The sequence below is a fragment of the Hypanus sabinus genome, chromosome 5, assembly GCF_030144855.1.
Source record: "Hypanus sabinus isolate sHypSab1 chromosome 5, sHypSab1.hap1, whole genome shotgun sequence".
NCBI classification, from domain to species: domain Eukaryota; kingdom Metazoa; phylum Chordata; class Chondrichthyes; order Myliobatiformes; family Dasyatidae; genus Hypanus; species Hypanus sabinus.
Genome location: NC_082710.1, coordinates 37,696,095 through 37,724,015, shown reverse-complemented (window position 1 = coordinate 37,724,015; position 27,921 = coordinate 37,696,095). Strand labels below are relative to the sequence as shown.

The following is a 27,921-nucleotide window of genomic DNA, read 5'->3' as shown; positions in this document are numbered from 1 at the left end:
CCCATTTGGTTAAACTCTGCCTTCGAACAACAATGAAGCTTGGAAGCAAATTTATACCCTCCTTATGCATCCACAAACTTGTTTTAAGATCTAAACATTAATTGAAACTGTAACTGGTTACCCTTCATAACAAATCACTTTCCTCTTAAGGTTTACTTGTTCACACTTCTTAAAACTTAAATGCCCTTTAAGACCTGGACATTTCATTTTAAATTCTAATTATTATGGCTTTGAAAAATAACACAGCTGACCTGGTTGGGACGGTTGGGAAATGTTGGGATTATTTGTGCCATAATATATTTCGTATACTCACTAATATAAAATATTATATTAGCACAATTTACTCCAGCTCTATTATCTTTTTTTATGATTTTTTTTTCTTTGAGCATTACTTGGATTTCTTGTATTATGTAAAATAATTGTTATCCCAAGAAAATTAACATGATGTTTTTCCTGTCTCTGCCGTTAGAAATAATTTACTCTCGTAAAACCATCTTGCCCAAAATGATTGATTTCTAAACGCAAGTGGAATACAATGAAAATAATGTCCCAAGTTTTTTTTTATTCAGCTAACATAGCGTAAAATAATCAGTAAATAACCAGGATACATTTGTGTTGAGCATATTGGAATGCAAGTACAGATCTACAAGTTGTTGGTTTAATTTTCCGATGAGATATAAGCAGTTAATCTGATCTGAGCAAGACTTTGAATAGGTTTCAATAGGTACATTTAATGTCAGAGAAACAACAGGCAAATCAGAGCACTGGCAATAATTGTTTGAAGTAAACAATCTAGGAAGGTTCCTACATGATTTTCATTCCGCTGTGAATGCATTTGGCCTTTAGTTGGTATTACCTGGTAAGAATGCATAATGTTTGGTCTATTTCATAACCAAGAATTTTTTCTATACTGTCCCTGACTAAGAGTTAAGAGAATGGAGTCTGCTTTTGTTCAGAAGATGATTTTTTCTATCAGCTATTGTAATTTGCATTCACTTTAATGCATATAAGCTTGATAAATAACTTGGGCAGTGGCTTCATAAAAGGTAATTCAAATTGTTATATTAAACAAAACTTGTATTTTTTTCGGAGAAATCTTAGATCTTAAAGATCTTAACCTGCCTTGGTCCTAGTTCCTGGAGTATTCAATTCTCTATTCTTCAATGGCCTTTTTTGAGCAGAATTATCTTACAAGTTTGGTAATCATGCTGCTTAATTCAAATATATCTCCAAGGCTCTGTGGCATGACTCACTATTAAAACAGAAATTATAACTAATGGGTTTTGCCAGAGGAATGTATTAGTAATACATGCCCAGCAAATATCAAACTGACAGTGTAAATCAGATACCTAATAAAGGACTGACCTACTTCATCTAGGGCTGTAGGTTATTATAGCATGTGGGTGTCCAGGGAGTACCAATGTAGACTGGAATTTGAATTACCTTCAGTGTGATAACTGTAGAGTTATCGATCTGTACATTATGATTCAAATCTAATATGTCTGTTTATAGAAGTCAGAGTATCCCATTTGAATGAAACCCAATTTCAAACAAATTTGTTAGCATACACAGAATTCATTATTTCTCTCTTTAACTGATGTGATAGAAAATACACTACTCATTGAGAACACAACAAACGTGATATTTTTATATAGCAAAGGCAGCAGTGCATTTTGTACACAGCTAGTTTCCATAAACAATGTTTTATACAGCAAATTGTTTGATCTAGAGACTTGATGAGTGAGGTGTTGTCAATAACTCCCCTGTACTCCCTTGAAAAAAATACCGTAAGATTTTTAGGAATACCTGAGAAAGCATATCAGGCTTCAGTTAACATTTTACCTGGAAAGATGGTACCTCTGACAATTCAGCTCACTCAGTTTTGCACTGATCTGCCTGCTTCAATTTTTGTTTTCAACTCATTGAATCTTTTGTTTTAACACTGAGTGTTTTACTAGTGAGTAACAATCATAATGAGTTGGCCAATCTCCAGACCAATTTCTCAGTAGAATGTTGTACTTAAAATGCAACCAAATAATGCATTGTCTCCCTCTTTGTGGGTGTGTGGGTCCCTCTGTCTCTCTCTCACTCTCTCCTCTATCTTTGTCTCTGTCTCTCTCTCTCCCTCCCTCCCCATCTATCTTTCTCCCCCTCTCTCTCTGTCTCTCTCCCCTCCACCCTCCTCCCCACTCCTCTTCTGTCTTCCTGTCTCTCAGCAAACAAAGCAAGAGTATGTCTCATTCATTTTAGTTAATTTGTCCATTTTAACTTTTACTGCAGCTTTTCATATTTTGATTTCCATAAATAATTCAAGGCACTCCATTACAGGAGTCAATGCATCTTAGTTAATTTTCTTTCTTATTTCACAGCTACCTTAGTGATACTGATCGTATTGCAGCACCTGATTATCTGCCAACTCAACAGGATGTGCTGCGGGTTCGAGTGCCCACAACTGGCATCATTGAGTATCCATTTGATCTGGAGAATATAATCTTCAGGTACTGATTGGGGCCTGTTGTAAATTTCCTAGGTAGCAGAAGTTGTGTCCTCCCAGTATTTTCTGACATAAACTACCACTTAATTACTCACGTCGCTAAGTAATTATCGTAGCCTATCAGAGGCAAAATCTTAAAAAATGATTGCAATTTTTGATTTGTGTAATTTAATCCTTTGGTGTTAACAATTCAATTGATTTTCTTAAAAAGAATCACAAAGTGTTGGGAGATGTAAAATACTGGGAAAATGCACTCTGCGTTCTTGGGAAAATGGCACAATCTGGTAAGGAAATGGCTTAAGTACAAATAAACTGTCCCATGCCACCACCTTGAATAAGTGGCATCATCTTGGGGAACTCAGTAGAGTCTTTTAGGCAGGGAGAATGGTGATCACCACCCCATTCTATTTTCCTCACCCTGTCTTCCCTCTCGAATGTCACACTCTTTGCATTCCTGTTGTTTCTCCATCTGTAGCTATCTTAAAGACTTGGACCGTATAGCAGCACCTACCTATCTACCCACTCAACAAGATGTGCTTAGAGTGCGAGTCCCAACAACAGGGATCATTGAATACCCTTTCGACTTACAAACCGTCATTTTCAGGTAGAAGAAAATTACTGAACAGCACTAACAGTTTTTGCAATTTGGACAACAAGCTTCAATCTACCAGAACTCTGAGCATGATATACATAGAGTTTCATTATGTAATATTGTTAGAATTGATTTTAAAATGACAATTGCATGCTTCATAAATTAATATTATAATACTTATAAATGTTTATACTTTTTTCAAAAGCTGTTTGTAACCTTTGAAATATTATCCACGGTCTGAAGAATGATTAAATGGAAAATCACTTAAAAGATTAAACAATGAAACATAAATTTTGCATTTCAATATGTCATCATTTGAAGAGCAAGAAGTGACTCGCAAATATGTATCTACTTTGGTTTCTTCCAGATCAGTAACTAAATTTGATTATTTCCTCCTCTGAGATGCTTTATTAATAATATGAATATTAGCCTCTGCATGTGAAATAAAGTAGTCCAGACCTCCCTTGTTTTGCATGCCAGATTTATTGACTGATTGCTGTGAGGTTGTTTGACTTCCTAATCTGATTCAATAAAATTTGATCTTGTATTGGTCTTTCAGAATGGTCGATGTTGGGGGTCAACGATCAGAACGAAGAAAATGGATTCATTGCTTTGAAAATGTGACGTCCATTATGTTTTTGGTTGCCCTTAGTGAATATGATCAAGTACTTGTGGAGTCAGACAATGAGGTAATTAATTGTGGGTTATTACCTGTTTTTTAATCCATGGCATTTTAATTATTCTAGATTAAGTTTGTTTCAATAAGGATCAAATCTAACACACTATAATTAATTCATCAATATTTCATTTGAATTAGATCTTGAGGGAAATGCTCGCAAAGAAAGTATATGTGGAAACATTGTACAAGTGATGAGGATCTTAAAACATATGTCAAATGAAGTTCTTTATCGAGGAAAGAGTAGCAGAAATATTTGTGGAGGGAGTGTAAGGGTAACACCCACACAACTAACCTTGTTTCCTCTGATAGAGCAGCAGCATGTGTGCATGACAATAACACTTCAGTTGTTCAGACTTCTGAAGAACTAAGAGTTAATACTTCTTTGCATTAGGGAAGGTTGTGGAGAGTTGTAGAAGACAGAATGACATAAGAACAAACATAAAAATAATTATTTACTGGGCATTCAGAACCAATGTAGGTAAAAATTTGGGAGGACATTGGATGAGTGGGATCAGGCATATATTTGGATTTAGTCAGTTGAATCTGACACTTGAATGTTGGGTCTGGACAAGTCAAACTGAATAATTGAGCCTAGGTGTGCCAAATGGTACACAAGATTTAAGCTAGATCAGATTTTGTTGTCGAGTTGAAGTAGCTGGTCTTTGTGATGGAGAATATTGTTGGCAGTCATATTGTAAGATCAGATTTGTGTCCAGCAAAGCCATGTTTTTAAACAATCTGGCTACCAAATAAAAGAATCCAGCCACTTATAAAAATTTGATTGCTTGTGATGGCGAAAGCACTAAATATGTTCTTCAAACTTGAGTTAAGTATCATACAACTAAAACTTACATATTACACTAATTCAGATAGTTATCCAGGAATTACTTGTGTTAAGTGTTTATCAGAAGAGAAAAATAAGAAAGTGAAATGTAACCTTACTTCAACTGTTTTTTGACAATTATTGTAGCAGGCCTCTTCTACTGGGAGAGAATGCGATGGAGGGGGCTGGGGGCAGGCCTTCTCAGCCCATTGCTGTTCCCTCAGTACAATAACAGTCAGGTTGAGTTGAGCCAAGATACAGTCTTGCTCACCTGCTCACTGACTTAGTGAGGCAGGCTGCTAGCTGCTCTTCCTATGCCTGCTTAGTCTCCTGTCAGTGCTGCTTATGTGATCTTCTCCCCCATGTTGTATTTCATCTCTGACTTACGATACTCCTCAAGAACAGAACCGTGTCATAACTTAGGGGACTGCCTGTATGTCTATATGTTGCATACAGATTAATAAATGTTTGCATCTATACGTACTTTTACATTTCAGACAGAATAGCAATTCTGCAGAAACTAGCCAATCAGAATCTTCTATTGCTAAATAGTTCACATTGTTTTGCACCAGCCAACCAGATCATGGCATCTAATCGATATCCATTTGGACCCTGGGGGAGTATATAAGCCAGTATTCTGAGGAGACACCACCCTCAACTGTGCACGGAAGGTGGCTTCTTGATTGGAGCCAAAACGGCTGCAAACATTTTGCCAAGCTTGGTGATCAACCAAGCTTCCAAGAAGCCATCCTGAGCTGCCAGTATTCCACAATATTTCTCAAAATAGTAATAATTGGTCATCAGCAGCATTCTGATCCCTGTTGTAACCTACTTGTTGTAAAAGAAACTATATCATTCCTTCATTGGCCTTGAATCTACACTTAGTGGAATAAACTTTTCAGTACTTGTCTTCTGATTGCCGATATTGTCTCAATGTAATTCTTTCCAGAATCGAATGGAGGAAAGCAAAGCACTATTTCGGACGATCATCACATATCCTTGGTTTCAGAATTCCTCAGTAATTCTCTTCTTAAACAAGAAAGATCTCTTGGAGGAGAAGATCATGTATTCTCACCTGGTTGATTACTTCCCAGAATATGATGGTGAGTTAATGGAATGTAATATTATTTGCTGAAGACATTCTGCAGAAATAGAATGCACGTAAAACTTAAAACGTAAAAGTGTAGTAATGGGATTGGTTTAAAAAGTTGCAATCGGAAGAGGTGTAAATGTCAATAGCAAATAGTAAGCTTTCTTAACTACCCTATCTACCTGTGAGGCAACTTTCAGGGATCTGTGGACATGTACCCCCAGATCCCTCTGCTCCTCCACTCTACCAAGTATCCTGCCATTTACTTTGTACTCTGCCTTGGAGTTTGTCCTTCCAAAGTGTACCACCTCACACTTCTCCGGGTTGAACTCCATCTGCCACCTCTCAGCCCACTTCTGTATCCTATCAATGTCTCTCTGCAATCTTCGACAATCCTCTACACTGTCTACAACACCACCAGCCTTTGTGTCGTCTGCAAACTTGCCAACCCATCCTTCTACCTCCACATCAAGGTCGTTAATAAAAATCATGAAAAGTAGAGGTCCCAGAACAGATCCTTGTGGGACCACTAGTCACAACCCTCCAATCTGAATGTACACGCTCCACCACGACCTCTGCCTTCTGCAGGCAAGCCACCTGGCCAAACTTCAAAGATGGTGATGAATTAACATGCAAGAAGGTGATTGAAAATTTGGCTGAGTGGTGTAATAATTACAACCTTTCACTCAATGTCAGTCAGACCAAGAAACTGATTGTAGACTTCAGGAGAGGGAAACCAGAAGTCCATGAGCCAGTACTTGCAGGTTGAGTCGGTGGTGAGGAATTCTATGTTAGCATTCATTTCAAGAGGTCTAGAATACGAGAGCAAGGATGTGTTGCTGAGGCTTTATAAGGCACTAGTGAGGCCTCTGCTTGAGTATTGCGAACAGTTTTGGGCTCCTCAACTTAGAAAAGATGTGTTGGCGTTGGAGAGAGTCCAAAGGAGGTTCACAAGGGTGAATCCAGAAATGAAAGGGTTATCGTACGAGGAACATTTGATGCCTCTGGATCTGTACTCACTGGAATTCAGAAGGATGAGGGGGGGATCTAATTCAAACTTCTCGAATGTTGAAAGGCCTAGACAGAGTACAATTGGAAAGGATGTTTCCCATGGTGGGAGAGTCTAGGACAAGAGGGCACAGCCTCAGGATAGAGGGGTGCTCTTTCAAAACAGATATACAGAGAAATTTCTTTAGCCAAAAGGTGGTGAATTTGTGGAATTTGTTACCACATGCAGCTCTGTAGACCAGGTTGTTGGGTGTATTGAATACAGAGATTGATAGGTTCTTGATTGAACATGGCATCAAAGGTTACTGGGAGAAGGCCGGGAACTGGGGTTGAGGCGATAGAAGAAAAGCATCAGCCATGATTGAATAGCGGAGCAGACTCACTGGGCCAGATGGCCTAATTCTGCTCCTGTGTCTTATGGTCCATGGTTTTGTTCGTTGGAGGATCAGACGTGGAGAGGGACAGTAACTTTAAATTCCTGGTTGTCACTATCTTAAAGGACCTGTTCTGGACCCATCATATAAATATAATCTGCGAAAAAAGCATGACAGTGCCTCTACTTCCTCAGGGGTCTGCAGAGATTCAGCATGTCTTCAAAAACCTTGCCAAACTTTTATAGATGTGTGGTAGGAATGACTGGCTGCATTATGGCCTGGTAGGGGAACCGTAATGTCATTGAGTGGAAAATCCTACTACAAAAAGTGGTGGATTTGGCCCAGTTTATCACAGGTGAAACCCTCCCAACCACTGAGCACACCTACATAAATGTTGCTGGAGAAAAGCAGCATCCATTATTAAAGATCCTCACCACCCAGGCCATGCTCTTTTCTCACTGCTGCCATCTGGTGGAAGGTACAGGAGCTTCAGGATTTGCACACCAGTTTCAAGACCAATTACTACCCATCAACCATCAAAAGGGGATAATACACTCATTTTACTTTTGGTGTTCCCACACTTTTTATTTATTTCTATTTATTGATATTTGCATTTGCACAATTTGTTGTCCATTGATTAAGTTACTGTTCTACAGATTTGCCCAGTGTGCCCGCATATCTCGGGGTTGTATACGCCAATGTGTATGTACTATGATCAAAAAATTTTACTTTGAACACAGATTTCAATGAGATCCCCCTCGTTCTTTTAAACTCCAGTGAATACAGACCCAGAGCCATCAAACGCTCCTCATACATTAATCATTTCATTTACAGAATCATTCTTGTGAACCTCCTTTGGATCCTCTCCAATGCCAGCACGTCCTTTCTTAGATAAGGGGACCATGACTGTTCAGGAATCTCCAAGTGTGGTCTGATAAGTGCCCTATAAAACCTCAGCATTACATCCTTGCTTTAAAATTCTGTTCTTTTTGAAATGACTACATTAGTGACTGCAGACCAATTGCCGTCACATCTCATGTGATGAAGGTGCTGGAGAGGCTGGTCCTGACTTACTTTGGAGTGCAGGTGAGATCTTCATTGGACCCTCTACAGTTTTCCTACCAACCTTGTGAAAGTGGATGATGCCATCATCTACCTGTTACAGGGAGCTCACTCCCACATGGATGAAGCTGGTGGCATTGTGAGAATCACAGTTTTTGATTTCTGTAGTGCCTTCAATACAATCCAGCCACTACTTATGAGTGAGAAGCTGCAAAGGATGGACATAGACAAATGCTAGTGCAGTTGTAATCTCCTGGTTTACTGACTACCTGACAGATGGACCCCAGTTTGTACGTCTGGGCAGTTCTTTGTCTGAGCTAGTAGAGAGTGGCACTGGAGCCCAACAAGAGTTTGTTCTGTCTCCGTTTCCGTTCACACTGTACACCTCAGACTTACAGTACAACTCGCAATTTTGCCACTTGCATAAGTTGATGACCCTGCGGTGATTGGTTGTATCAGAGCTGGGCAGGAGTCGGAATACAGAGGTCTGGGTGGACAAGTTTGTGGAGTGGTGTGGGAGGGATCCTGAATGTGGTGAAAACCAAGGAGATGGTGATTGATCTTAGGAGGAAGTAAACTGTGATGTGTCCTGTATACTTTCTGGAAGAAATAGTTGTGGTGGTGGAGGAGTACAAATACTTGGGTGTTCACCTCGACAACAAACTTGACTGGAAAACCAACACCATGGCTGTTTAAAAGAAGGGGATGAGCAGACTCTATTTTCTAAGGAAGCTGAGATTCTTCAATGTGTGCAGCAAGATATTAGAGATATTTTACCAGTCTGTTGTAGCGAGTGCAGTCTTCTTTGCGGTTTTATGTTGGGGAAGCAGCATTGGTGCTGGTGATGCAAAAAGTCAAAATAAACTCATCAAAAAGGCTGCAACCTGGACTCTATTGAGGTAATGGTGGAGAGGAGGTCACTGGTAATCTTCTCCATGACCCATTGAATAAGAAGTGGAGCACCTTTTCGGACAGACTCATTTAGCTCCGCTGGCACAAGGATCATTACAGAAAATTTTCCTACCAAATGCAATAAGCATATATAACTGCATATATAATAGCACACATCTCTGTTTGACAGGAGAATACAACAGTCTGTTTTCTTATTTTGTGCATTATTATTGCACACTGGTACACTATTATTGTATATTATTATTTTGTATGATATTAGTTAAGTCGGCACATTGCCAAGTGTGTTTTTAAATATTGCTGCTGAAAGGAAATAATTTCCCACTCTGTATCAGTAAATTGTTATTATTAATACTATTATGAATGTTTATATTACATTTGGCTTCCTTACCATTGATGCAGCCTGTAAATTAATCTTTAGGAAACCTTGCATGAGGACTCCCAAGTCCCTTTCGCCTCCGATTTCCAAATTTTCTCCCCTTTTAGAAAATAGTCTCTGCCTTTCTTCCTTCTACCAAAGTGACTGACCATACACTTCTCGACACTATATTTCATCTGTCATTTCTTTGCCCATTCTCCTAATCAGTCAGTCTTTCTGCAGACCTCCTGCTTCCTCAGCACTACCTATCCCTCCACCTATTCTCATATCATACATAAACATAGCCACAAACCATCAATTCCATCATCTAAATCATTGACAAATAACGTCAAAAGAATTGGTCCCAGCATGGATCTCTGTGAAACACCACTAGGCCACCTTTATGCCCACTCTTTGCCTCCTGCCAGTCAGCCAATCTTCTATCCATGCTAGTGTCTTTCCTGAAATACTCTGAGCTCTTCACCTTGTCAAAAGCCTTCTGAAAATCCAAGTAAGCAACATCCACTGATTCTCCTTTGTTTATCCTTCCTGTTGCTTCCTCAGAGAATTCCAACAGGTTTGTAAGGAAACCATGATGACTTTAGCCTATTTTACCATGTGCCTGCAGGTACCCAGAAACCTCATCTTTAAGCATGTTGCCAACTACTGCTGGCCTATAATTTCCTTCCTTTTGTCTCCTTCCCTTTTTAAGGAGTGGAGTGACATTTGCAATTTTCCTGTCCGGATCTATTCCAGAATCTAGTGATTCTTGAAAAATCTCTACTAATGCCTTCTCAGTCTCTTCAGCTACCTCTTTCAGAACGCTTGGTCGTAGTCCATGTGGTCCAGGTCCTTCAATCCTTTCAGCTTCCTGAGCACCTTCTCCTTAGTTACATTCACTTCTGCTCCCCGACTCACAATTTAAATCCAGGATCATTGTCTGAAACTGTTGAAAGTCCTCATTGAGTGAGAAAATGTGTAATGTGCCTAAATGATAGGCAAGATGCTGATCACTGAGCCTGTATGGAGCTTTACTGGAACCCCATAGAATGGAAGAGTGGAAATGTGTTGTGGATTTAAAACATTAATTGATTGAAAGCCCTGAGTGATACTTGTAGCATAAATGGAAAATAAGAACAGGAACAGGAGTAGACCACCTAGCCATATGTTCTTATGTTCATAGTTGAGCTGCACCTGGGCTCAAATTTTCTTCTGTGCCAGTTCCCCATAACCCTCAGTTCCCCAGTCTTTCAAAGTGTATCTGCTTCCACTTTAATTATTTCTGATGATCCACCCTCCAGAACCTCCTGGGGTACAGAATTGTAGAGATACACTACCCTCCGCAAGGTAGAAATTCCTATGGATCCCAGTTTTAAATAACTGCTCCTAATCTTGGTAACTATATGTTTGATTTCCCAATGTAGGGAAGACCGTATCATGAGCAGTGAATTGAAAAAAAATTATAAATAAATTATTCCTTCATCTGGAAGGAGTGTTGTAGACACAGTAAAAATTTAAATAGTGCATCTACTGTAATTGCATGTGCAGGTAGCTTGGAGATGATTGGTGTTGGTGCTGGTGACTAAGATAAGCAAACTCTAAATCAGGAATTCAAATTCAGCTGTTGATCCCAGGGGATCATGGGTGTGCGCCTCTGGTAGATGTATCCACACCAGGGTGCAAGCCTGGATGGGAAGGTTTGAAGAACCAGCTGTTGCCCAAGCATGCAATGGGTTCCCTCTCTCCACGTCACTGATGTAGGCCAAGGGTTGGGCAAACACTGATCCAGCTTGGCACCAGTGTCGTTGCAGAGGTTGCCAGAGTGAAGATGTAAACAATATCAAACTGCCTTAGGGAACCTGGCTCCGGATTTCTTCCTTGGGGTTTATTCCCGAAGCCTTTCCCGTGGCTGGGTATGGCCACAAGGCAGCAGAGGTTTAAAATCAGAGTTTTCCTTCTGGGTAAGCAGTTTCCAAAGCTGATGAGCCCCACCTGCCCAAAAAATAATAAAGTAAAGAGATGTATATAAATAGAAGGAAATTAGGATTGAGAGAGACTGAGGTAAAAGGTGACAAATTTTAAATAAGCACAAGAAAATCTACAGATGCTGGAAATCCAAAGCAGCATGCACAGAATGCTGGAAGGATTCAACAGATCAGGCAGCAACTGTGCAAATAAATAAACAATTGATGTTTTGGGCTGAGACCCTTCAGGAAAATATTTTTATCAATATCCAGAATAAGAGGAATTCTGGAATTCTTTTTTTCATCCCTGAGAAATTGTTTGGTGGTAATTATGAATTCATGGGTTATTATAAAGTCTGATGCTTAGACACATTATTTCTACCTTTACTGATCTGGCCACTGATTAAATGGATCAACTTTACATCCTTACTGAGATAATTAGTGAGGTGCTGAATGCAATTCTTATATGTGCAAGTTACCCCAGACAACAGTTCCTTGATTTATAACGAGAGGGCTGGCAAATAAAAAAGAATGTTTTTTTGCTAAAGCTATTACAAGGTGTGGGTTGGACCACAGTTTGGAGCACTATGTGTTTCTAGACATGTTAGAGAAAGCCATTGGAGGTGGGCATTACTGATCAATAAATGTTTCCAGAGTTTTTAGGGTTACATTAAGGAGAGATAGTACTTAATAAAAGTCCATAAAAGGGTGTGATTTGACTTCAGTTTAGAATTTACACTATGGCAAGTAGGAATTATATTTTTCCATATCTGGAGGAGTCTAAGCCATCATGAAATTAGAGAAAGATTATTTGGAAATGGTTAGGCATTGGAATTGGTTTATTATTGTCACATGTACTGAGCCTTAGAGAAATACTTTTACATGCTGTTCATGCAGATCACTTCATTGCAACAGAGCATTGAGATAGTACAAGGGAAAATAATAACAGAATGCTGAATAAAGTGGTACTCTTACAGAGTAAGTGCAATGTAGACAGACAAGGCCAAAACAACAAGATTGTGAGGTTAAGAGTCCATCTTATTGTACTAACAAGCTGGATGAACTCAGCAAGTTGGGCAGCATCCGTTGAAATGAGCAGTCAATGTTTTGGGCTGAGACCCTTCGTCAGGACTGAAGGAGGAGGGGGCAGGGGCCCCATAAAGAAGGTGGTGGGAGGGTGGAAAACCAATCAGAGGAAAGATCAAGGGGTGGCGGAGAGGGGAAACAGGGAGGGGATAGGCAGGAGAGGTGAAGAAGGAATCTAAGGGGAAAGCACTATGGGCAGTAGAAGAAGGCAGAATCATGAGAGAGGTGATAGGCAGCTAGAAGAGGAGGCAGAGTGAAAGTGGGATGGGGGAAGGGAGAGGGAGGGAATTACCAGAAGTTGGGGAATTCGATGTTCATACCAAGGGGCTGGAGACTACCCAGACAACTCAGTGTTGCTCCTCCAGCCTGAGTTTGGCCTCATCACGGCTGTAGAGGAGGCCATGTATGGACATATCCGAATGGGAATGTGAAGCAGAGTTGAAGTGGATGGCAACCGGGAGATCCTGTCTGATGTGTTGGACGGAGCGGAGGTGCTCGACGAAGCGGTCCCCCAATCTGCATCAGGTCTTAACGATGTGGAGGAGGCCACACCGGGAGCACCAGATGCAACAGATTACCCCAACAGACTGATAAGTGAAGTGTTGCCTCACCTGGAAGGACTGTTTGGGGATCTGAATGATGGTAAGAGAGGAGGTGTAGGGACAGGTGTAGCACTTGAGCATGCAGGGATAAGTGCCAGGTGGGAGATCTGTGGGGAGGGACGTGTGGACCAGGTAGTCATGGAGGAACGATCCCTGTGAAAAGCAGAGGGGGTAGAGAGAGAGAAAGATGTCCTTAGTGGTGGGGTCCTGTTGAAGGTGGCAGAAGTTGCGGAGGATAATATGCTGGATCCGGAGGCTGGTGGGGTGGTAGGTGAGGACTAGGGGAGCACGGTCCTGTTGTAGTGACGGGAGGATGGGGTGAGGGCCGAAGTGCGGGAAATGGAGGAGATGTGGGTAAGGGCATCGTTGATGACGGCAGAAGGGAAACCACGATTCTTAAAGAAAGAAGACATTTGGGATGTCCTGGAACAGAAAGCTTCATCCTGGGAACAGATGCGGTGGAGACGGAGGAACTGGGAATAGGGAATAGCATTTTTACATTTGGCAGGGTGTGAAGAGGTATAATCAAGGTAGTTATGGGAGTCAGTGGGTTTATAGAAGATGTCAGTGGACAGTCTATCTCCAGAGATGGAGACCGAGAGATCGAGAAAGGGGAGAGAAGTGTCCGAGATGGACCAAGTGAATTTGAGGGCTGGGTGAAAGTTAGAGGCAAAGTCGATGAAATTGACGAGCTCAGCATCGGTGCAGGAAGCAGCACCAATGTAGTCGTCAATGTAGCAAAGGAAAAGTTGGGGAGCAGTACCAGTATAGATTTGGAGCATAGACTGTTCCACATAACCCATGAAGAGACAGGCATAGCTGGGGTCCATGCGAGTGCCCATAGCTCCACCCTTGGTCTGAAGAAAGTGGGAAGAGGCAAAAGAGGTTATTAAGTATGAGTACCAGTTCCGCCAACCGGTGAAGTGTGGTGGTGTTGGAGAACTGGTGAGGTCTATTGTCAAGAAAGTAGCAGAGGGCTTTGAGGCCTCCTTGATGGGGAATTAAAGTGTATAAGGATTGGACATTCATGGCGAAAATGAAGCGGTCGGGACCGGGGAACTGGAGGTTATTGAAGAGGTGGAGGGCATGGGATGTATCCCTGATGTAGGTAGGGAGGGACTGAACTATGGGTGACAAAATGGAATCCAGGCAGGCAGATAAAAGTTCGGTGGGGCAGGAGCAGGCCGAAACTATGGGCCTACCAGGACAGTCAGGCTTATGAATCTTGGGGAGGAGGTCAAATCGAGCAGTGCGGGGAGTGGGAATAATGAGTTTTTTTAGCTGAGGATGGAAGATCTCCGGAGTTGATAAGGGCAGTGATGGTATGGGAGGCAATGGTTTGGTGTTTTTTGGTGGGGTCATGTTCCAAGGGTAAGTAAGAGGAGTTGTCAGAGAGCTGCCGTTTGGCCTCAGTGAGGTAGAAGTCCGTCCGCCAGACTACTACGGCACTACCTTTGTCTGTGGGTTTGATAGTGAGGTTAGGATTAGTGTGGAGAGAGTGGAGGCAGTGCGTTCAGAGGGAGTGAGGTTGGAACAGGAGAGAGGAGTGGTGAAATTGGGACGGTTGATGTCTCGGCTACAGTTGGAGATGAAAAGATCGAGTGCAGGTAGAAGGCCTGGTGGTGTGTCCAGGAGGAAGAGGGTTGAAGAGGGGATGATAGGGGGTAGTAGAGGTCTTTCTTTGGAAGGATGGACATTGTCACAGAAAGCAGTAAAAAGTCAATAAATTTATGCATGCATTAGATAAAAAAAAAGCAGAGGATTAAAGAGCATAAAATCAGTTTATTGGAAATCCATGTTAATAGCAAAATGAGGTTAAAGGGCTGCTTTATTTACTTTATATGATATAATCCTTTTTTTTTATAGACCCTGGTGGTTAATTCAGAAGCCACACAACAGACTGAATTAAATGTTTGCTCATATATCAGCCTACGTAGCACCATGATGTCATGGATTTCAAGCATCGGAACAGTCAATTTAGCACATCATTTCCATGCTAGCGGAAAGCCTTTCTAACCTCCTTCCCACAGTGTTCTAGATGATCCCACTTCATCTTAATTCAAGGTTTCTAAATCTTTTACTCTGTATGAATTCACCCCACACACACTCTGTCTCTCTCGATATTTGATCTCTCTTCTAAGCCTTGATCTTATTACTATGAGCCTTTTCTGATTATTGACCTTCTTACCAATGTAAATAAGTGCTCCCTATCCACTACCTTGCCCTCTAGTAATTTTAATCAAAAAATCTAATTCAGCCTTTATGTTACAGAAAGTCCCAAACTAATCATTCTTTCCTCATAATTATAATTCTCCTGGTTTACCATCCACATCATGAATCTTTGTGGTAATAGGAACAATGCATAAAAGACTAGCTGATGTTTTATACAGTTTGAATGCAACCATTCTGCTCTTGTTATTCTATGCCTCATTCAATTTTCTTTCCATCTTATCCCTCTGTTCTGTTACTTCTTAGTCTGCAGTTCAACAACCTTTGCTTTTCCTATCATCCCACCACATTTTGCATTTTCTTTTTCCCTCTTTGAGCTTTTTGGATATTTGAGTGTTCTTATACCTGAGAATGATCTGAGGATGGCTTTGACAAATCAGAAGCTGATGTAGGTTAGTGAGCATAAAAGAAAGAGATGAAGGAGATGTATTTTCATTCAGGATTTTGACAGTAGGCTTTGTGTGAGATCCATTTTATGTACAGTGAAAAATGGAGCAACTGGCAAAAAGTGCACAGGAAAATTCTTGTCTATAGAATATAGAAACATGGTGAAAGGTTCCAGCAGTACCTATACTGTGGTGACCAGTTTTTATGGACTTCAGTGTGCAATTTCTATTATGAGAGGGACATTGGACCATAAATTCATGCAAGTGTCCTGATAGCAAATAATTTGGTTCATTTTGAGATGGTGGTCAGAAAATAAGATAGAATTAGTTAAGAGGAAATGAAGTTTGTGTTGGAAGGCCAAGGCAATGATTTTGATCTTAAAATATTGAAGATTATCAGATTGACTTGAATGGATCCAAGGGAAGGTAATTTAACTCAGTTTGACATTGCTGACTGGAATTTGCCTCACCATTTTCTCCCTTTTTATGCTAATTCATGTCTGTTGTTAGACCATAAGATATAGGACCAGAAGTAGGTCGTTCAGTCCATTGAATCTGTTCTGCCATTCAATCATGGGCTGATCCAATTCTTAAAGTCACCCCTATTCCATTGCTTTCACCCCATACCCTTTGATGCCCTGGCTATTCAAGAACCTATCTATCTCTGCCTTAAATACACCCAATGACTTGGCCTCAATGGCCGCTGATGGCAACAGATTCCACAGGTTTACCACCCTCTGACTAAAGTAATTTCTCCACATCTTAGTTCTAATATCTCAGTTTTTATGCGTTCTATCAGTTCAGTAAATATACATAAAATCAAACAATAATGAAAATAAAATTGCATTTATCTGTCAGATCTGTTGAATATGTTCGATAAAACATTGTAACCATCTGTGTTGTATATAAATTGAAAAAATTGGATTAACTATAACCCAATTACTACTGGGTCTACTCTAAATTTTGAAATATAAAACTTGGTTTAATTTAAGACAATTTAGTAGGAATAACATGCCAATAAGATAATAAACACATATATATGCTCTTATAATTTCCATGCAATGCACGAAAGTGGTTTGTGCAGTAAGGTTGACGGATCAAGTCTGCTGCTATAAAATGGAAAACAAATTAGAAAATGGCATCCTGCAGGTGGCAGTAACATGTTGAAAAAGTGACCATGTGCAAATAATTTAAAACAGAAGAAACCAAGAAAATGTGCATAAACTTCCAGCTGTTTAATTAATTAGAAGCAATAGAAGATAATGAATAACACTTCAGTGGAGCATGTACAGCATTATTGATTAAGAAGTTAAATCAAGATCTGTTCAGACTGGTCATAATTGAAGGATCATAGAAAAAAACTTGACAGGCATTCTTTCATCACTAGATATGAGTTAATTAACTGTTGATTGAATTATTATGAGACATTGTTATTAAATAGTTGTTTAGTGTAAGCATGTTATTAATGTGAGTCATTATCAAAAATGTTCATTAAATTAATGAATCCTAAAGATTCTGCTTTGACAGAAAAATTCCTGGTGAGGTTGTACAAATTTTGGAACATTCACCTCCTTAAAGCAGATCTGAAGTTGTGGATAAAAACAACAAAAAAATCTGTATATGGGTGAAATCTGTATATAACAGTTCAAAGAAAATCTAAAATTAAATGAAATTATTGTGGCATGGCTATCACATTCCTTACATTCTCCTTATTTAGGGTCCATTTTGTTATTACTGAGAATGTAAACTTTACTATCAAATGGATAATAGTGTGTTGGTTAATTGTTTTGCCAACCACCAAATCTTCAAATGGCCCACTGGCAATTATTCATTTAACTGATCGCACTTAACAATTCTTATTGAAAGACAGGAAAATGGGAAGGGATCATTATGTAAGTTCTGAAGGAATTCCATTAATTCAGCAAGGTCCTCTCTTGTGATACTGAGCTTGCCGTCAAATCAGGGATTCACTGGGTTCTCCTGGTTGTCAAGTTAGTGGATAGTCTCTTCTACAAGGAATCCAGGTTGCACTACCATGTGTCAGCACACCTGGATTACTGAATGCAGTAGGCACATTAATGTTGCTAATCTGAAATATAAGATTACAGCTGCAGGTATTCTCGATATTTGTACCTGATTCTCTTTTGCTTAACAAACATCACTCATTTCAGGTAGTTCTTTGAAACCGGTTAATTAAAATTGACCCATTCCCCCAGACAAGGAAAGTTCAGTGGAAATCTTCATTGACTTAATGTTAAGAACACACAATCTCAATGCAACATGCCTTATAGAATTTCTACCCTGTTTTGTGATGGCAGAAAGGGACCGTGTACCAGGTTGATAATTTGTTTTTGAAATATCACTTTCAAATTTTTAGACAGCTTCCATGGAACTGTTGTAGAGAAAGTGAATTAGTGGAGATGCAGTCTTGGTTTGCTAAGCTATTTCCTCAATTGATGTGAAAAAAACTGATCAATACTAATTGGTCAGTATTGGACATCCTTCATGATTGTAACTGTTCTTTCTGCTTTTTTAACTGGCTGCACTGTTGGGCAAATTAAAATTTGAACCCAATCTTCACACGTGGTTTTCCTGACTACGATCATGGATTAACAAACTCATTTGCAAATGAGTTGGTGTGGTTTGCTCTTATCCGGACTATTCATTCTTTTAACAGATTGCATCCTTTTTTTATCGTAGGACTGCTTGTCTTTGTTGATTTAAAAATAATTGGTTCCATTGCTCATATACTGCAAGTTGCTTGTATATTTCACGCATCACTCTTTGTCCTTGCTCATCTGAAGCAAATGATTAACTTCTGTAGTTCTCAGGAAGTAATCTTGGATTCTACCTTTAGAACAAATTTTATTTCACATTTTTTGTCAATTTATTAGCCAATTTAACAAAGTGTGCTAAGTCAAATCTAATGTTGAAATGTAAAACAATCAGGGGTTTATCTTGTGCCGCACTATAATTTGAATATCACTGATGATGTGTCCAGAGGCATCAGTAGATGTATGCACACAGTAGTTCACTGTAATTTTTAACTATTTCTAATGTACTGTTATCCTGTTCACTATAATCTGATACTTAGAAGCTCTAATGACAAAGTTTAGCAATATATTATATGATTACTGTAAGTGAGACTTTTCACATTTTTCTCGACAGTGCCAGTAAGTTTTAAGACTTTTCCCACAAAATACATTGTCCCAAACCTACTACCCAATTCTACTGATGATTTCCTGGCAGAGATTTGCCATTACACTCTACATGGGTCAAAAAATATACAGTATATTGAGCTAGAATAAGGTAAAACAACAACAATGCAAGTAAATGATAAAGTGCAAGATCATAACAAGGTATATTGTGAGGCTAAGTGCCCATCTTATAAGAGGCCTGTTCAAGAATCTGATACCAGTGGGATAGAAACTGTCCTTGATTCTGGTGGTGTACCCTACAGTCTACAGGCATTTATATCTTATGCACAATGAGGAGAGGCAGAGAAGAGAGAATGTCCAGGGTGGGTGGGGTCTTTGATTATGCTGGCTGATTTACTAAAGCAGTGAGAAGTATAGACAGAGTCTGTAGACAGGAGACTGTTCCCGTGATGCGCTGAGCATGTGTCCATAACCCTCTGTAGTTTCTTGCAATTACATGCAGATCAGATATCACACAAATGTTATGCATCTGTGCTTTCTGTGGTGTCCCCATCAAAATTGGTAAGAGTTGCAGTATTTTAGATTATATTATACTATTATAGTATATTAATGTGCTATAATTTATTTATATACTACAGTATATACTATAAAATAATATTAATAAGTAATATTGTAAGATTAAGAATTACCATAGTAATTTCTTTCTCCTCCCCCTCTTTTCCATTCCCCATTCTGGCATCCCTCTTATTCCTTCTTCTCTTTTCATCTACCTATCACATCCCTCTGGTGCCCCTCCTCCTTCTGTTTCTCCCATTGTCCACTCTCCTCTCCTATCAGATTCCCTCTTTTTTACTCCTTTACCTTTTCAAAGTAGCTCGTCACAGCTTCCCTCTTCTTCACCTCCCCCCCCCCCCCCCACCGTCTATATTTCCCTCGTCTAGGTTCACCTATCACTTTCCAGCTTATACTCCTTCCCCTTCTCTCACCTTCTCATTCTGACTTCTTTCCTTTCCTGTCTTAGTGAACGGTCTCAGCCCAAAACATTGACTCTTCACTTCTTTCTATAGATGCTGCCTACCTCCAGCATTTTGTATGTGTTACTCTGAATTTCCAGAGTCTGCAGAATTTATTGTGTTTATAACTGAGAATCTGTGGGTTTCTAAAAGATCTCAGTAGATAGTCACTCTCCAGAGATGGATACAAAGAGATCAAGAAAGCGGAAAGAAGTGTCAGAGGTGGACAAAGTAAAATTGAGGAAGGGTAAAAGTTGATGAAATCAAGCTCAGCATGTGCAGTAGAGAAAAATGTGAGGAGCATTTCCAGTGTGGGTTTGGAAAATGGACAGTTCCTTGTAGCTGATAAAAAAGACAGGCATATAGCCCATCAGTGAGCACATCTATACAGAGCACTATCGCAGGAAAGCAGCATCCACCATCAAGGACCCCCACCATCCAGGCCAGGCTCTCTTCTTGCTGTTGCCATTGGGAAGAGGGTGCTGGAGCCTCAGGACCCACACCACCAGGTTCAGGAACAATTATTACCCCTCAATCATCAAGGCTTTTGAACCAGAGGGAGTAACTTTACTAAACTTCACTCGGCCGTCACTGAACTGTTTCCACTAAACTGGCCTCACTTTCAAGGACTCTTCATCTCATGTTCTCAATATCTATTGCTTATTTATTATTATTATTATTATTTTCTTTTTAGATTTACAGTTTTTTTGTACATTGGTTGTTCTCTGCCTGTTGGTTGTAGTCTTGCATTGGTTCTATTGTGTTTCTTGTATTTACTGTAGCTGCCTGCAAGAAAATGAATCTCATAGTTTTATGTGTTGATGTATAGTGACTTCGACAATAAATTTACTTTGAACTTTTCAGTCACAGTAATTCCAGTTTTTACCTTAATATGGTTAGCAAACAACTGTTTGGGATTAGAGCTGGCTCTTTTAATCAGTGAGTTTGCAGGGACTTGAATGTTAAAACACAATTCAAGAGATTACTTTTGCTTCTGAAACTAATATTACTTCCCTGACTGGGGCATGGACTTAAAAGTTAGGTTGGTCATGACATTGTTTACTTATATCTGTGACACAGGAAATCTAGAATTATTACTAGGACCACTTTGTCTTCTCAGATTGTGATGGTCAGTCAATCAGTGTAGCAACTCTGTTTAAGAAAGGCTGAAATATTTATTTATTTACAAGTTCCTGTTTTACATATAAAACTTCATATTTAACTTTAAAAATGTTTTGAATATTTAAGGTAAAATTAGTCCTTGTTGGCTTATCTCATTATCCCAAATTGCCTTGCTTGTAAAGTAAAAATATCACTACAGAGACGATTCAAGGCAATTCATCAGGTCTGCAACACTGGCATCAGCCTTCCTTTGCCAGAGTTAACTGTCCACTTGCCCTTGGGATATACTCTTTCCCTTATTGTGCCCATTTAATGTACTGGAATTAAGCAAAGGAGTTGGCTCAGCACAAGCAGACAGCTTCAGTTGCAACATCTATTGAATCCCCATCTGCTGGTTCATTGCCTGTTTAATGTTGCTGTGATAGAATATCTTTGATAATCCCAAGCAACCAAAATCATTTGAAACCATTTTAGAAACATAGAAACAAAGAAAACCTACCCACAATACAGGCCCTTCTGCCCACAAAGCTGTGCCAAGCATGTCCCTACCTTAGAAATTATTTGGGATTTCCCATAGCCCTCTATTTTTCTGAGCTCCATGTACTTATCCAGGAGTCTCTTAAAAGGCCCTATCGTATCTGCCTCCCCTACCATCACCGACAGCTCATTCTACGCACTCACCATTCTCTGTGTTTAAATAAAAAACATGTACCCATGACATCTCCTCTGCACCTACTTCCAAACACCTTAAAACTGTGTCTCTCGAGCTAGCCATTTCAGTCAGCCCTGGGGAAAAGGTCTCTGACTATCCACACAATCATCTTGTACACCTCTATCAGGTCACTTATCATTTTCCGTCACTCCAAGGACAAAAATCTGAGTTTACTCAACCTTTTCTCATAAGGCATGCTCCTCAATCCAGGCAGTATCCTTGTAAATCTCCTCTGCACCCTTTCTATGGTTTCCATATCCTTCCTGTATTGAGGTGACCAGAACAGAGCACAATACTCCCAAGTGGGGTCTGACCAGGATCTATATAGCTGCAACATTACCTCTCGTCTCTTAAACTCAATCCCATGATTGTTGAAGGCCAATGCACCGTTTGCTTTCTTAACCACAGAGTCAACCTGTGCAGCAGTTTTGAGTGTCCTTTGGACTCGGACCCCAAGATCCCTCTGATCCTCCACACTGCCAAGAGTCTAACCATTAATACTATATTCTGCCATCATATTTGAGCTACCAAAATGAACCACCTCACACTTATCTGGGTTGAACTCCATCTGCCACTTCTCAGCACAGTTTTGAATCCTATCAATGTCCTGCTGTGACCTCTGACAGTCATCCACACTATCTACAACACCCCCAACCTTTCAGTCATCAGCAAATTTACTAACCCATCCCTCCACTTCCTCATCCAGGTCATTTATAAAAATCACAACGAGTAGGGGTCCCAGAACAGATCCCCGAGGCACACCATTGGTCACCGACCTCCATGCAGAATATGACCCATCTGCAACCACTCTGTGCTTTCTGTGGGCAAGACAGTTCTGGATCCACAAAGGAATGTACCTTTGGACCCCATGCCTCCTTACTTTCTCAATAAGTCTTGCATGGGGTACCTTATCAAATGTTTTGCTGAAATCCATATACATTACATCTACTGCTCTACCTTCATCAATATGTTTAGTACTGCTCTACTTTTATCAATGTGTTTAGTAGCATTGATAAATAGGATTTGGTGATTCTTATCCCATGCCTTCTAAAGAGGAAGGCTTGACCTCTGCTGTATCTTAGACCTTCGCTTGGAGTCTGGTGACAACAGCAGATATTCCCAGAACATTCAAATCAAAGGCATACAGACTCTACCCTAGATTGTCTCTAGTTATCATCTTCTAATGTTTAATTTACCTATTTTGTTAGCCTCAAATTTCCAAGAACAAATCTGAATGGGACTCTCAAATAGCAGCCAGCTGTTACCTTCTAAGGATAATATTTTTCTTCCTGCAACAGATGCCAAGAAAATTTTTTTTTTAAGTTGTTTTGGAACTCATAAAATTCCTGTCAGACAGAAGCCTTCATGTGATAAATGCAAAGTTGTTTTGATGCAACTAAGGTTAATTGGTAAAAAGCTGTGTTTTTAAGTGCTCACGAGAGTATAATAGCTGGTTATTTTGTTTTTTTTTCAAAGCCTAAATAGGATCTTGTACAGCAGATAATGTATTGGCTTAAAACTTCTTTGCAGTACTGTATTCAGGTATTTGTAGCACAACCATTTATTGGTGTTAAATTGCTGCCATTTTAAAAAATAATACTATTTAAACAAGTTACTATAGGGTTCTAGAGCAGAGAGGCCCTTCAGTCCACCATACTAGCTATCAAACACCTCTCTATGCTAATACTGTAACCAGCTATGCCATGGCATTTCAAGTGTTTGGCTAAATAATTAAATGTTACATGAGTCCCGATTTCCACCATCCCCTCTGGCAATATGTTCCAGATTTCAAATGCCCACTGGCTGAATAAAAACCTTCCTCAAAACCCTTGTCCCATATCTTAAACCTGCCCTCTCTGCCCTCTGTACTGCAAGGAAAACTAATCCTAGCTCATCTGGTTTCTCCTAATAATTGAAATACTTCACCTCCAGCAGCACACTTTTGAATCTCCTCTGCACTCTTTTCAGTGTATTCACATCCTTGAAATAATTGTATTTTGCTTTATTTTAATAGCTTATTAGCTAATAAATACTGACCATTTTTGTTTCAACAGTAAGTACAGCAAGTCATAAACTAAGGATATAAAAGGCTAATTTAGTAGTACAGGCAATACTCAAGTTAGAGAAAATCATGATATGGAGCATTTTCTAGAGATGCAATCAACCTCCCCCACCCCATCCTGTAACATGCAGAGGGGGTCAACTGTACTGTAATGAAGGTACCCATCCAGTTTTATCATCTGCACATATGTTATCTAACTTTGTCACCTTTCTCTGAAAGTATTCGAGCATAAAAACATTAGGTGCTGGCACAGGACATAGGGACTTGTGATGTAAATACTGGGTTGCCATGGATGATTTGTAGCATCATCTTTGAATTTATATGGTTTGATTTGTCCTATTCCCTCACAGTATCAGAGAAAGCCTGTGGTTCAAGTAGCTGTTAGAATATTCCAAAAAACTTTAGAGCCAATTAATTACTTTATTTTGAAGTCTGGGCACGTTGTTTTCTAGAAACACAGTAGGCAACTTGTACATATTAGGCATCCACAAACAGAGATAATTAGAAATATTCTGGATGATGCATGAAAATATTGTCTTTGATCTATCCTTTTTATTTTTGAACTTCCTAACTTCTCAAAAATATTCCACAGACTGTTTCAAATTCTCTAATACAACTTTCCTTTTAAATTTTTGCTTTTTTTGAGAATGTGCTTCTATACACATGCACACAAAAACACACTCACAAACACAAACAAGTGTGCGCGTGCACAGACAACCAGTTGTTGATTATAATTGTAATAATCAGTGAAAATAATCATTTCATTTTAAATCCACAATGACTTTGAAGAATGCTTGTGAAATAAAGAGCTCCAATGCTCATTTTTTTGCATAACTAAAACATCCCATCCCTGATTGCAGTCTTTAAATTGTTTTTGTATCCCTTCTATAGAACTATGAAAATTTTAGATTTGATTGAGGGTGGCAAAAGAATTGAGGTATGGAGAACAGAAAGAAAAAAAGAGAATGCCGGAACTATTCAGGAGGTCAGGTGCTCTCATGGAGGAGTGAAACAGAGTTATGGTTTTTCAATGCATAAGCTTTCACCGGAACTTTGAAAGAACCCTGCTAAGTTCTTTGTTTGGTATGATGGGATCTGTAGTAACCAAGGAGCAGTACACCAAATGTTAGTTTAAACCTGGGTTTCCCAACCTGGCGTCCATGGACCCTTGCTTAATGGCCCATGGCACTGAAGAAAAAGTTGGGAACCCCTGTTTTAAACCATAGAGTGCCACCTCTGACTATGCAGCACTTCCACAATACTGCACTGGAATCTCATCCTAAACCAAATGCTCTTTTCACCATGAATATTAACACCACGCAGAGCCTTTTTAATGGGTTGTTTTATGACTTATTGAGAAGTTTATTTATTTATGGAGAAATCTAATGAGTTTCTTTCAAATCAGTTAAATCATCAGTCACTTTGGAAATATGAACTGCATGCATAGCTTCTATGGTTGTTGAAAATTTATGAATCTATCTGGTTATTCCACTTTCTTGTATCATCTCTATGTGATGACTTTTAATAAGGTTATTTAAGAAACATTTAATTATATAACCATGTCTGCTTTCCAATTATCTCATTAATAGGACCACAGCGAGATGCACAAGCAGCAAGAGAGTTTATTCTGAAGATGTTTGTGGACCTGAATCCTGATAGTGACAAAATTATCTACTCTCACTTCACATGTGCCACGGATACAGAGAATATACGGTTTGTCTTTGCTGCTGTCAAGGACACTATCCTACAATTAAATCTGAAGGAATATAACCTGGTCTAGTATATTAACTGACCTAACAATAAATAAGAGTAACTGTATTATCTGTGAAAATGATTTGCATAATTCTAATTTATTGCTATCCTGGACTCTGTACTTCCACAGAGTCTTAGTAAATATTATGATTTTATTTAACAAAAATGGGCAAAGATGCTGACACACGTTTGTGGCACCTGTCTACTTTTTAGGCAAAACTTTGAGAGTTCATGCAAAATTTTCAATTTTCACTGTAAATTCCCATTTTTGCACTCAAAGGGTTGGGTTTTTTGCTTTTATAAGCACATCCCTTCCCCTCCTCCTACTCCCCAAAGAATATTTGAGGTACAGTGTCCTTTTTATGAGGTGTTCCTCTTGACACTCTGTGGTACACAGATACTGTGGTAATGTTTGATGGGAATCAAGCTGTCAATGATAATTGTTTTTCTGATGGGCAAGAATAATTGGTCATGTGAATTTAAAGTTGCATATATATTTAAAGATAGAGTTTCATACTAAACAATTTATCTTCACTTTAAGTTATAAAGATGGGAGATCATTAAGCAATAGTTGATTGCGATCATGACTCAACTTTAAATGTTACCACACTGTTTCCAAAAAAACGTGGATAGATATAGGTAAGAATACAATATTGAGAATGTTATGTACTTGTAAAACAATATATGGGGTTTGAATTCTATTTATTATTGCCACTCTATGACTATTACTAAACTTGTTTTATGGAAAGATGCCAACAAAATGTCATATACACTATATTTGCTGATTTTTGCAATATCAACATAGGTCTTCTTCCTTAGGATTGTATCTGGAGACATCATTGACATCCATACTTTGCTCCAGTGTAACATTTTGGCTTTTAATAAGGAACGTTTTAATATTGCCACTCTGTCTTATTTGCTTTGCTAATTTAGAATTTTAATAGATAAAAATTGCTTTCCTCAAGAAACCAAAAATAATGTGGTGTGAAACACTTGAGTAGAAGATGAATAGCAAGCAAACAACATTGCAGTGTTGGCACTTTGGATCTCCTAAAAACAATTTGTTTGACATGCCAAAATAAATGAGAAAAAACTGGTGCTTTTTCACATTGTATAATATTTGCCATTACCTGTGTACTATTCTTTAACATAAGCTGCTTAGTGTCCATGACCAATTTTGTATCTAACTTTTTTACACATATGTTAAAAGGTACTGTAATCATGTTTTGATAAAAATCTTGTAAGATCCTTAATTTTAAAAGAAAATGGTTTCATTTGCCATAACTTGCTGGAAAATGAACCTGTATTATTACTTTTGTCCAACTATAGACAAACTTAAAATTCTGAGGCCTGGGCTGTAAACAAAAGCAGATGAATGTTTCAAGAAGACAGGTTTGAATGAAAATCTGGTGTTCTATTAGCTTGTTAGTTTTAAGGTTTTTCTGTCTTTGAGGTTATAGCTCAAAAACTTCAAAGAAGTCAAGGTCAGTTAATTTTAAAGTTTCTGCACTGGCCATTGTCAAAGGTGGAATGCCTTTATGCATGGGTTTATGCTTCAACACAGTTTTTTTTTGTTATGGAGTACCAAAGTTAATGGTCAGTGATTGTCTCCCTTCACTTCTGCTCTTTCACCTAACATGTATTAATGAACCAATGGACAAAATTCCTATTATTTGTACAAAAAAACCTGGCTGTAGGTTTAATGTAATTATGTACTTGTAATCATTGTGTGTGTGTGCGTGTGTGTGTGTATGCGTGTGCATGCACACGCATGTGTGTGATGTACACATATTGGCTTTGTGATAACTTTGGCAGACTGAATGTGCTGCATTGATATGTTTCTATGTAATTGTATTGTAAGTCATTTAGCTAATTCACATTTTTGAATAACATTATTTACTTTTCTAAGAAGTGAATGTAAATTTTTGCCAGTTTCTTTCTCAGCTACGGATTTGAAATGTCATTTTGGAAGTAAAGATAATAACCATACAGTCTGGTCTGATTAATATACATCACAACAAGTTTCTAATCATATAATTCCTTTTGTCAAAGTCTGTCTTTTTCCAGAAAGATTAACCAAATGTTTTACCATGAAGTGGACAATAACTAGCTGCATTTCTTCTCATCTTCATGTGTGAAAGAAAATAATGTGCTTCGAAGAAATCCTCTGAAACTACAAAATCTTTTAAAAATAAAAGTGTATTCTAGGCAATATCATTTGCTGATCCATGTATCCTAGTGCTTTAGATAGGATTGGTCACAGTTTATATTGTAGTACATCCAAAATTTGTTTTTTATGCCTCATGAAATTGGCGTTAAGAACTTTGTGCGTCAAAACCGAAGTTTGAGAGAGAAGATGACCTTTTGACTTTGCTGAAGTATATGTGCTGTATTGGGTGTTACAATTTGAAAGTTAAATGACAGCTCTTAATCTACTGGTCATGCA

The 27,921-nt window shown here is 39.0% G+C and overlaps 1 protein-coding gene across 3 annotated transcripts in view; it reads left to right on the top strand.

Annotated features, from left to right (window-relative positions):
- Positions 1-27,464, top strand: part of LOC132394071 (guanine nucleotide-binding protein G(q) subunit alpha) — a 198,438-nt gene extending 170,974 nt beyond the window's left edge. Inside the window, exons 4-8 of one of the 3 annotated variants that reach the window (XM_059969762.1) lie at positions 2,370-2,498; positions 2,970-3,098; positions 3,646-3,775; positions 5,538-5,691; positions 25,313-27,464. In XM_059969762.1, coding sequence (XP_059825745.1) covers positions 2,370-2,498; positions 2,970-3,098; positions 3,646-3,775; positions 5,538-5,691; positions 25,313-25,503 — 733 coding nt within the window. In that variant the 3' untranslated portion in view covers positions 25,504-27,464. The remainder of the gene's footprint in view (positions 1-2,369; positions 2,499-2,969; positions 3,099-3,645; positions 3,776-5,537; positions 5,692-25,312) is intronic. The other 2 variants (XM_059969765.1, XM_059969764.1) reach the window with 2 other exon arrangements.
- Positions 27,465-27,921: the final 457 nt, after the last annotated feature.